The sequence below is a fragment of the Takifugu flavidus genome, unplaced genomic scaffold, assembly GCF_003711565.1.
Source record: "Takifugu flavidus isolate HTHZ2018 unplaced genomic scaffold, ASM371156v2 ctg858, whole genome shotgun sequence".
NCBI classification, from domain to species: domain Eukaryota; kingdom Metazoa; phylum Chordata; class Actinopteri; order Tetraodontiformes; family Tetraodontidae; genus Takifugu; species Takifugu flavidus.
The window spans coordinates 10,749-21,110 of NW_026622468.1; the positions used below are offsets into that span (position 1 = coordinate 10,749).

At 41.9% G+C, this 10,362-nt stretch overlaps 2 protein-coding genes and 1 long non-coding RNA gene across 3 annotated transcripts; 1 reads left to right on the forward strand and 2 right to left on the reverse strand.

The window, feature by feature from the left end:
- Positions 1–456: 456 nt before the first annotated feature.
- On the reverse strand, positions 457–1,704 carry LOC130521305 (uncharacterized). The gene is made up of 2 exons (XM_057024897.1): positions 1,323–1,704; positions 457–1,167 (listed from the first exon to the last, which is right to left on the reverse strand). The coding sequence occupies exons 1-2, from the start codon at positions 1,702–1,704 to the stop codon at positions 941–943; spliced, it is 609 nt and encodes a 202-aa protein (XP_056880877.1). The 3' UTR covers positions 457–940.
- Positions 1,461–2,706, forward strand: LOC130521306 (uncharacterized). Its single transcript, XR_008949281.1, has 2 exons — positions 1,461–1,596; positions 1,682–2,706. It is a non-coding gene; the product is annotated as an uncharacterized LOC130521306 (long non-coding RNA).
- Positions 2,707–3,201: 495 nt separating this feature from the next.
- Positions 3,202–8,743, reverse strand: LOC130521304 (uncharacterized). The gene is given in 3 exon segments (XM_057024893.1): positions 3,202–4,806; positions 4,808–6,120; positions 8,628–8,743. Coding segments are annotated over 2 exon segments (2,043 nt in total). The 5' UTR covers positions 6,112–6,120; positions 8,628–8,743; the 3' UTR covers positions 3,202–4,067.
- Positions 8,744–10,362: the final 1,619 nt, after the last annotated feature.

Sequence of the window (10,362 nt, forward strand, 5' to 3'; positions counted from 1 at the left end):
ATGATGCATCAATTTTTCGTCCGTGTCAATCAGTCCAGCCCACTACGTACATCACATGCTGTGTTCACTGACCCTGACATAACCGTCTGTTTTATCTCAGAAAATGGGAAAATATTTCCTCTTGTTATGAAAGAAATTTCAAGATACGAAAGGCAAAAATACGCTACCGCTGCTACTCGCAGCTCGCGGAGTTTAGCGAACGGTCCAACTGTATAAGTGCACATATAAAATATAAAAATCTTATTGCGTTGCGGGCCGTGTAGAAATGGTCTCGCGGGCCGTATACGGCCCAGAGGCTGGGGGTTCCCCACCCCTGGTCTACCTCATGATGACTTGTTCTAGTTTTGCAGATCAACACCTGAAATGAAAACCCTCCAAACAAAATTTAATTAGTAGCAGGAGTTCATTGTTGTATCCTGAGGAACATCTGATCATAAAGCAAACAGAGAAGTCTCATTTGGAAGAACATATTCAGCCTTTATCATGAAATCAATGAAATTTTCAGACATTTAGAAGATTCAGGTTTTATAAACAGACTATTACACAAAAGAAAAAACTGCTTCTCCTGAGCTGGACACATTCAGAAGAAGACAAATGTCCTGACAGTTTTTTATCAATGAGCCACAGGTGTTTCTATGTTAGAATTCACCAAACAGCAGAACATCAGAGTTAATAATACTCATCATCTGCTCCCTGTTTAGCATCAACCAGGCACTTTAGTTGTTCCTGGTTCCTCTTCATGCGCCCCAATAGGCTCTTTATCCCTTCTGTGTTCAGCAGCTCCTCTCCAGTGATCCGACCCAGTGCTGTTGTCATCTCCTCCATCACCTTCATCACAGGCTCCAACAGGACCAGATGCCGGGTCTGCAGCTCTGCCACATTCCCCACCCCACTCAGCACCCCCAGCTGATTGACAACTCTCCTCATTTTATTCTGAACATCAGCAACAACCTCCCGCCTCCCAGACAAATCTCGCAGGTTGATGAATTTTGTGGTCAACATCTTGGATTTCACGTTCAGCTTTGGAGATCAAGCTCTGGAACTCCGACACTTTGTTGCAGTATGTTGTGACCTGAGATTCACAGCTGTCCACCTCACTTCTAGCAGTGTCGACAGCACCAGAGGCCTGATCCATATCTATAGCGCCACCAATAGCCAGACCAGAGCCTGAAATAAATGTAAAGTAGATTCACATGACCAGATCGTGATTGTCCAAAGACGTCTTCAGTGTGTCTCACACTTGTCTTCTAGTAACTTTAGTCAAACACAAAATCACTGAACATGTTTCAGATCATTTAAAGCTTCAACTTTTATTTACTCACCAACAGCCCATCCAACGAATGGGATGGCCAGCAGACCAAGTCCTACATTCCTCATCGTCTCTGCTTCATCCCTCTTCTTTCTCATGTTCTCTAAAGTTTCTTTTGCTGATTCCAGGTTTCTCCTCTGGGTGTTCAGAGCATCTTTGTAGGTCTCCAAAGAAGACCTGTAAGAGCCCAGCTGTTTTTGTAGCTTGTCTAACTCTAACTGTTTCTCCTGTTTCAGCCTTGCTAAACGACCCTGGTCTGCAGTGAGAACCTCAGTCTGCCTGTCCACGTCCTGGAGCTCCTCTGCAGCTTTCTTCTCAGAGCTTTCCAGTTGTTGTTCCATATTTAGAATCTGTCTTCTGATATCATCAAAGGTTTGAGTGTCTGGAAGGACCATGTCTGCATGGACACTGAGGAGGATCTCTGAAACTTTATTGAAGGACTGGAGTCCACTCTTCAGTGGGATGATCACAGCCTGGGCCACTTTCCTCAGCTCCCTGTCCTGGGAACCTACAGAACTGTGAGTCCAAAAAGGAAAGCCTTAAGAACCTGGACCAACAGGGTCGACTTACCAAACACTTGACAGGTCATTACGGTGTTTCAATATGTTTACATTTATATTTGTGAACCGTATAAACCTTGTTTATGTACTTCTGCATTGGCTGATCATTGCTGTTATTTTTTCTTTTATGGTTTATAATAAGTATTTATAGTTCTGGACACCTGTGGTAGCAGGGGCAATAATTACTGTGGCACCAAAAGGCCCACCTGGGACGTAGCTGTAGGTTCGGGTAAAACAGAAGCTGAGCTGATGGTGAGCTGTTAGCTGATGCTCTCCTTCGCTCTTCACACCTCAACTCTTGGCTTTACAGTGGGTTAGTGTAAAGGTACCTTAAATGTGTATCATCCATGTAGGTTTTTGTGCGGTAAAAAATAACTGTGAAATGTCTGACAATTTTGGCTCATATGCAAATGTTCTGACCTGTTTACGGAAGACACACATAATCCAGCCACAACAGTATCTATTATGATTAGTGATGTCAGTGTTAACGCCTTAATTATCACGTTATTGTCGGACCTGGACTTCAGGTAGCTTCTCTTCAGCCCACATAAACAGAACTGTGGACAGCAGGACCGACAGCTGCAGCTGGTCGGACCCACAGACTTCCTGTGAGGCCGCCGACTGTCAAAGTGAATGTATTCATTTTGACATAAGCAAGTTAACGTGATCATTTGGACAGCCCTAATTCTGACTGTTGATCAAACTGTATGTAAACTGTGAAGTCTTGTGGTTGTGATACATACCTACAGGAAATGTTCCAAGCCATGATCACACTAGACTGAAAGATGGAGACCTAAATATTAAAGAAAAAAGAAAAAGCTCATTATGACAAACACCTTTCACTGCCTCAGTCTAGCTTACTCATCGCCCGAACTACACTTTCACCAATATGAAGTTGTTCTCCTCAAATATACATGAGTTCAATGTAGTGGAAGCATGATGAATGAAACCATCCATGCAGTGTCTGCCACTGAGTACTGGAGTACATCCCAGGAATGATAACTGGGACTTTTACAGATAACTCAGAATGTCCTCATATCTCCTATTTTCTTTGTGTCCAGCATTTGAAAATTGCATGAATCAAAATTCATACTGCACAGAAAGAAGAGATGGTTGACTTCTCTTTGACCTTATGGTGCTTGTAGAAGTGATGTCTTTTAATATGTTATTTTTGAGGTGTTTCATTTGATGTGATGAATTCCTCCAGATAAACAGAGGGCACGGTTACAGACTGTACATGTGCTAGTTTAGGAAGTACCGTCACAAATAAAGACAGTTATCTCACACATCAATCCTTACAGCAGTCATGGGCAGAAGGAGACAAGACAACAGTTCAGTCTAAACAGGAGACCTTTATTTACTGCCGTCACAGAATAAACATCAATGCTACTGTCAGCAAAAGCACCAAAGCAGTCAGCGTTCCTCAGGACCTTCACCATGAGCAGTCTAATAATAACAACACACATTACCAACACTAAGTACTAATTCTGACTAATAACTATAATAACACGCATGTTGCATCCCAGGTTTCATTAAAGAAACTAAGCAGGTCAGAAATTACTTGGACACTTATTCTTTCACCATTGAGTTTTACTGTGATCTTTTTATTTGCCACCACATGGTCCGTCTGATAGGAGATGGTGATGTAGAGCTTTAGTCCACTTCATATCTGTGATCGTTCTCCAGTCTGGTCTCACGCTGTGCGCACCTCCTTGAGTCCTGCGTCCACATTACCGTCTCTATTAAGAGTGTTTTCTTTGTGTGAAGGTCAACAAACAGGGTCTTCAGAAGATCAGAACAGTAAGTGAATCCATGCAAAGGTGATGCATCAGAGATTTTGTGAGATCAATCCGATTTAAAACCCCAATCCGAAGAAGACAACAGCTCAGCTTAAAAACAGGACTATTATTTACTGCTGTCATCACAGATCAAATGTGATCACTCACATTCTACTGTCAGACTGGCATCGTCTCTTCAACCAGGTTTGGGTTTTTTTGGCTGTGCCTTGATGATTTTCTCCCAAGGTCTCACTTTTGTGGAGGGCAGATTAAAACACGAGTCCCAAAACTAGTTTACAAACTTTTACCAAGTCTTCTTGCACATGTTTGTAAGTAATTAGCATCAAAAAGCAGTTGTGTAGTATCTTTTGCTCAAAGCGCTGATGTGACGACAGTTCAATTATTCTAAATCGTGTTGAATTAGTAGTAGTCCTCCTGTCCTTCAAAGCCAGCCTGGACAATTTCTTTAATCCTCTCAGTCTCCTGGGGTGGGGCAGCAGGAAGAATGGCCTTCAGTTCACACTCGATTTTCTCCATTCTTGCATCGGTCTTCCTCTCAAAGTCTTTTTTGTTCTTGATCACCAGCTGCAGAATACCTCTCTGAGCGTCCTGGCAGGACTGCTGCAGCATGGCGCGCTCTTGATGGAACTCAGGTCTGTCCTTATCCATGGCCATGAGCCTGCCCAGGCTGCTCACTCTGTCCATCAGGTACTTGCTGGACACCTCAGTGTACGTCCCTGAGATCATGTGGACCAGGCTGGCAACGTTGGAGGCTTGGAAGGCTTGGTTGTACAGGAGGTCTTTTGTGAAGAGCTTGTCGTTGTAAGAAAGTTTCTTTGAGTCATCACATGTAGTAACAAAGTTTTTCAGGGTCTTGCTGAGGCTGGTTTTGACAATGTTGGAGACCATCTGGAAGAAGCGAACCATCTTCTCCCATTGCTCTTTGACCCTGCCCATGGCGTCCAGACCCTTGACCAGCATTTTGATGGTGGTGTCAAAGTCAATCTCTTTGATGTTGCATTTTTGCATCTCACACAGAATCTCAGTCAGTTCCCTTTCATTCTTCTCCATGTTCTCCACACTCTTTTGATAGGAGTCACGCGTTTGTTTGAGTTGTTCTCTGCTCAGCTCAATCTTGTAACGAGCATTTTCAGAAGCTCTGACCAGCTGATTTGTGTTCTGAGTTGTTCTCCGTCTTGTACATCATTGGTGGTTTGGGGGTCAGAGCAGGAGTACCTGAAATTTTCTTGCTGTTGGAGTCAAAAGCAAGTGAATCTTCATGCAACTGTGTAATTTTCGTATTCTGCTCTTTGGTTTTTTCATCATTCCACTTGCGTTCTGGAGTATACATGTTCATCTCTTCACAAATGTTGATGCCACGCTCACAGATGGACAGTGCTCTGTCACGTAGTTTCTCCTCTGGTAGTTTCTTTAGTTCCCCAGTGATCCTTTCAAATTGCTCTTCAATCCAGTTAGCCTTGGTACACGTTTTATGTTTCTGATCATACAGGTCCTTCCAGTCTATTTCTCCATTTTTGACAAACTCTTTGAGAAGCCCTGCCAGTTTCAGAATCTCCTCAGATTTGCTGCAGACTCTTATTTGTGCAATCTCATCAACCTTTGTATCACTGTCATTTAGGGTTGTGGGTGATCCACCTGCTCCCCCAGATGAGTTACTTGTTCTGGAAACAAATCCATTCAGTATTCCTGTTACTGCTGAGGAGATTCCTTCCACGAAATCCATGGCGATCATCTCCCACCCGGTGGGAATGGAATTCATGGCGCTGTTGAATGCCTCTTGTGCTCCTTCCATCTCCTTTTCCAAGTCCTCCATTGCTTTCTTGGACCGTTCATTCAGCTGCCTGGCTGTCTTCTCTTTCATTTTAGTTTCCTCTAGCTTCATCTTCACCTTTTCGAGCTCTTCTCCATAAAAATGTTTAGCATTGACGGAAGCCTCCAGCAGCTCCTGGATTAAACAGATGACATCAAGGTACTTCTTTTCAACACCTTCTGCCAATATCACACACTCCTCTGCTATGTCACGGATGTTGTCCAGCTGGTTTGGCAGAAGAGTTTTGATCACATCATCACTGCCGTTAAAGAGAACATTGACTGCCGCCTTCATGTAATCAGGAACTGTTCCCGTGTGAATACGGATTTGATCCATGTTCTTGTGGGCCTCATTAAAAGCCTGCCAGCCTGAGTTACACACTTGCATCAGACAGGCTCTGAAGGAGTTTGGGTACTTGATGTACTTGAAACCTCCTTCTGGGCGGTTCTCATTGATGGAGAAATCTTCACAGGAGGAGATGAACACCAACTCCCCCATTATAGCAATAGAGAGAGGAGCAGGGGTCAGGTATTCCTCCCAGTTTGCATTGGGCTGCATCAGCATTTTGGTGGTCTCCCGCATCTCTGCTGCAGTGGTGAGACTTTGAGTGGTCTTTACGATCTGGTTGGCCATGTTTCAATACTGGAGAGAAAGGACAGGACAGAGGATTTCAAGTACTTTTCTATTCTGATGAAATATTCAAAGTTAACTGCTAAATCTACAGCAAAACTACTCTGAATGTAAGAAGAGAAGAGTCCCCTTATGTCAAGAAGACAGTGGCTTAGCAACCTGGTTTGCGTAGATCAAGATTTGCACTCCCCTGGTCTGAAAGACACTGCATGAGATTTTAGTTACAGAATCCCTTTAGATTGATGCCGTTGCAGCTCAGAATCAACCTGATCACCTTAATTTGCTGTTTGCCAAATCTTCTACTTCATCTTTCCTGTCATTTTGTCATGTGTGAAGCAGATGCCCAATCTGTCTATTCAGCAGACTTTAGTTGAGTTTCAAAGACGATCAAGAAAAATCAAAGACCTCACAAACCCTAAAGTTCTGTTCTCACTGTAATACTTTACTTTCTTTTTTTTTAAAAATTACCAAAAAAAAACCCTCAAATTCTGTGTTCTCTTCATCATTCTGGGATGCTGATTGTGGTTTTTTTCTTGCTAAATATTTATTAAATTCAGTGATTTAACATGTTTCAAGAAAATGAAAGAAATGTCTGGAATCACTTTATATCAATACATCATCAACCATAGTAACAACAAAAACCATCATCACAAGTATCAAAAATTAGGAACAGAAATCTCCACTCCAGTCCTGTAGGTGGAGATAATGTGCTCCAAAGCTTATTATCAACAGCTATTGTGAGGTAAACTAACCAAAAGTCCATATGTGATTATAAAATGGGTAACCACTCAACTTTCCACTTTGTTAAAGCAACGGTTAGATGTTAAATACATAAAAACGTGCAATTAACGTGTTTCATGAAAATCAAAGAAGTGTCTGGAATCACTTTATATCAATATATCAACAATAGTGACAAAAAGAATGAGTCATATGTCCCACGAAATAAAACTGGAAATGATGTTGATCAACCGATAAAATAGTTTTCACACTCAGAAGAGGTGTAGAGCGCACCGATGGTGATTTTGCTCTATTTCTTCAGGCTGTGATGTGTGCGTATCGTAGCCATAGAACTAGAAATGTGGCTAGTTGGATGACATATTGGAGCCGTATGGCATTTGGTGCTCGGTAAGTTTATAAACCCATGTAGCCCAGGACCTACAGTTTGCAAATGTGTAACATGGCTATATTCTTTCCTGCTTAGCGTCTTGCTTCAGGGTGTCAGACTGGAAACCTGTCAACTCCCAGGATTGGAGAGAATTTCACAGGAGAGAATTCTGGGAGTTGGCACTTGGCAAGCTCATAATTGGCACAAACAGGGCCACCCCTCCCTTTATGAAGAACTTGCACTGTGCAGGGCTCACGATTGAGAGTCTCCATTTTGCACAATATGCGCAATGTGACTGACTCATGTGTCTCACCGCTACACAATTTGAGATGCACAATAAGCAACATTAAGTGTGAGGCAAAAGAAACAACATCTTTAATTGGCCACCACAAACATGTAATGATGAGTGTCAAAACTTAATAAAGGTTTAGTTGATTTTAATGGAGGAATATAGCTACTTGGGAAACTTCACCCAATATGATATGAGGAAACAATGATGAATAAATCTATTGGAAACATGTTAAAGTGAGGTTGCTATTCTCTTAAATATGTTAGTCTGCCATCAGCTCTGTGACTAAAATGGTAAATAAATAACATTTGTGCTAATTTAGATAAAATGCTGAAGTTAAACATTTGCATTTGGTATTTGTCACTTATATTAGACAAGGGATCCAGAAGATCAACACTTTCACTGAATTCTGTTGATCCTCCATTTGTTTGATTAAAGTATTGTTAAAAGCTTTACACTGATTTTATCTATATAGAAACATAGATACCAAAGGTTCAAACACAGGTACTATGTGATCAGGTAGGTCACATGATCCAGCTAAATGTCATGTAAACACAATAAAACTACTTCCTCACTGGTGCTCTTTCCTAATCTGTTTAAATTTACTTTTCAGTATCAGGTAAGTCTGAATATATGTGTGTCCTTTAGAAAAGCAGAGTTTAAAGATGTGTTATTTATTGCTAAACATGGGCTTTTTGAACATTTTTTGAACTCAAATGCAGTTTGTGTCGAGGATTTTCTTCGTCTCGGGGTTGTGGTCTGCTGACGTCATATAAGCAGACCGCGGTTAACTTTTATACTGTCCAATCACCGATTAGCAATCGCAGCGTCACCAGCCCGTAGCTCCTCCCTCAACCGGCCCAGATGCAGGAGACGGAGACGATAAAAGTAAGACGTTATCTCTGAAAGACGCCTCCCAACGTACTCGTATCCATAACTGTTTCTCAGCGACTTGATTGTTGCCTTGGGGCTTTATTACCACATACATATTTCCAGTAGCATTAGCTGCGTAGCAATAACGTGACGCAGCTTCTTGTCAATCGTGTTTTTTCGGGTTATGTTGGCGTGTTTGGACCCATTTAGGATTATCAGTTTGTTGGGTTGTGAGTGCAATAAACAGATTACCTGAGCAGCGATCTTGTAGCCGAGTTTAATCTGTGGAATGCAGCACAGAAAGAGACGGTGGGTGAGAACAAAGCTTTGCATTCAGCGGTTTGAGCGCAACATTGGTGAAAAACATAAGCAGGGGGGGGGGGAAACCCCGTGCCTCTGGGCCGTATACGGCCCGCGAGACCATTTCTACCGGCCCGCAACGCAATAAGATTTATATTTTCTATGTGCACTTATACATTTGGACCGTTTGCTAAACTATTTTTGCCTTTCGTATCCTGAAATTTCTTTCATAACAAGAGGAAATATTTTCCCGTTTTCTGAGATAAAAACAGACGGTTATGTCAGGGTCAGTGAACACAGCATGTGATGTACGTAGTGGGCTGGACTGATTGACATGGACGAAAAATTGATGCATCATGGCGACTGTCAAGAAAAGGAAGGTGGATGCAGAATGCCGTGTATTCCAGGAGAAATGGACAAATGATTTTTTCTTTGTTGAAGTAAAAGGCAAGCCAGTGTGCCTAGTTTGTGGCGAGGCGTTGGCAGTGATGAAAAAGGCAAATCTCGAGCACCATTACAGCTCGAACACGCTAAACTCGACGAGTTGAAAGGACAGATGCGTTTTTGGATAAAATTAACGCTCTTCGTCGGAGTTGGAGGCTCAACAAGCAGCTCTCACACGACCATGTACCGACAGAGAGAATATTACGCGTGCAAGTTTTGTGGTGAGTGAATTAATAGCCACGAAGCTGAAACCTCACGCCGAAGGAAGTTCGTGAAGGAGTGCCTCATAGCCGCCGCTGAGGTGCTCACGCCGGACAAAGTAAAATTGTTTCAAAGCGTGAATTCTTTTTTCGTGAATAACTAAAATAACTGAACTAAGACATATTGTTATGATTCCAGTGGCTAACGGTATGTTTTTATGGTCAAGGAATCTAAATATATAGTCAAAGTATATGTGGGACTAATATTTATGGTGGAAATCACAATATGCCAGGAATTGTTGCGCTTGGCGGAGGTCTGCGCTCCCCGAGTGTTTTCTAGTTGTTATTATTATTGTCTTTATCTTTCTTTCTTTTCATTTATTTTCTTGATTATCTTGTTGTATTGCAGTTTTTGTGAGTAGAGGCCTCGAACAGGCCCTTACGGGTCTCTTGCCTCAACTCTGCACCTCTTTTTTTTATTGTTTTATATGATCATGTAAACATATTTTACTTGTTTGTCATTTTATTTTTTTTTTTTTTGTGATTTTATATGCATGAGTGCTAAATAAATAATTCAAATTCAAATGCAGCAATCATGAGACTTAGTAACAGTGGTTATAGACTTTTTTTTCGTCTTTTCTTTGCATCCCTAGGTATGTGTTCATAATAGTATGGCCCTCGGAGGACTTTATAAAAATTTAAATGGCCCTCGATATGAAAAGGTTCCCCACCCCTGAGGTAGACGGAAATCTACAGCTCAGCCGTAGAGGCCGAGGCAACCCTTTAATTCCAGATGGCATAGCTTTATTGACTGGTAGTGTTAATGGCCCCGCCTAAGAATCTAGATAGTTGGATAGTTGATGCCACGATTCGAACACCCCGCCCCGAAATAAGTCCGCAGAATATTCCAGTACATTTTATTACCTTAAAACCCAGAGATGTCACATGTAGGAGACATAAAGACTTGTGATCAGTTCCACAAAAGAGACAAAGTGGATCTGTTTTCACACAGTTGGAGATTTCCATAGTTCTGGAGAGATGAA

Excerpts from the sequence above, each read along its gene's own strand:
- LOC130521305 (XM_057024897.1), bottom strand. The coding sequence starts at position 1,704 with ATGGTCCTTCCAGACACTCAAACCTTTGATGATATCAGAAGACAGATT. Across the intron at positions 1,168-1,322 it reads ATTCGTTGGATGGGCTGTTG|GCTCTGGTCTGGCTATTGGT; the intron begins GTGAGTAAATAA and ends CATTTATTTCAG.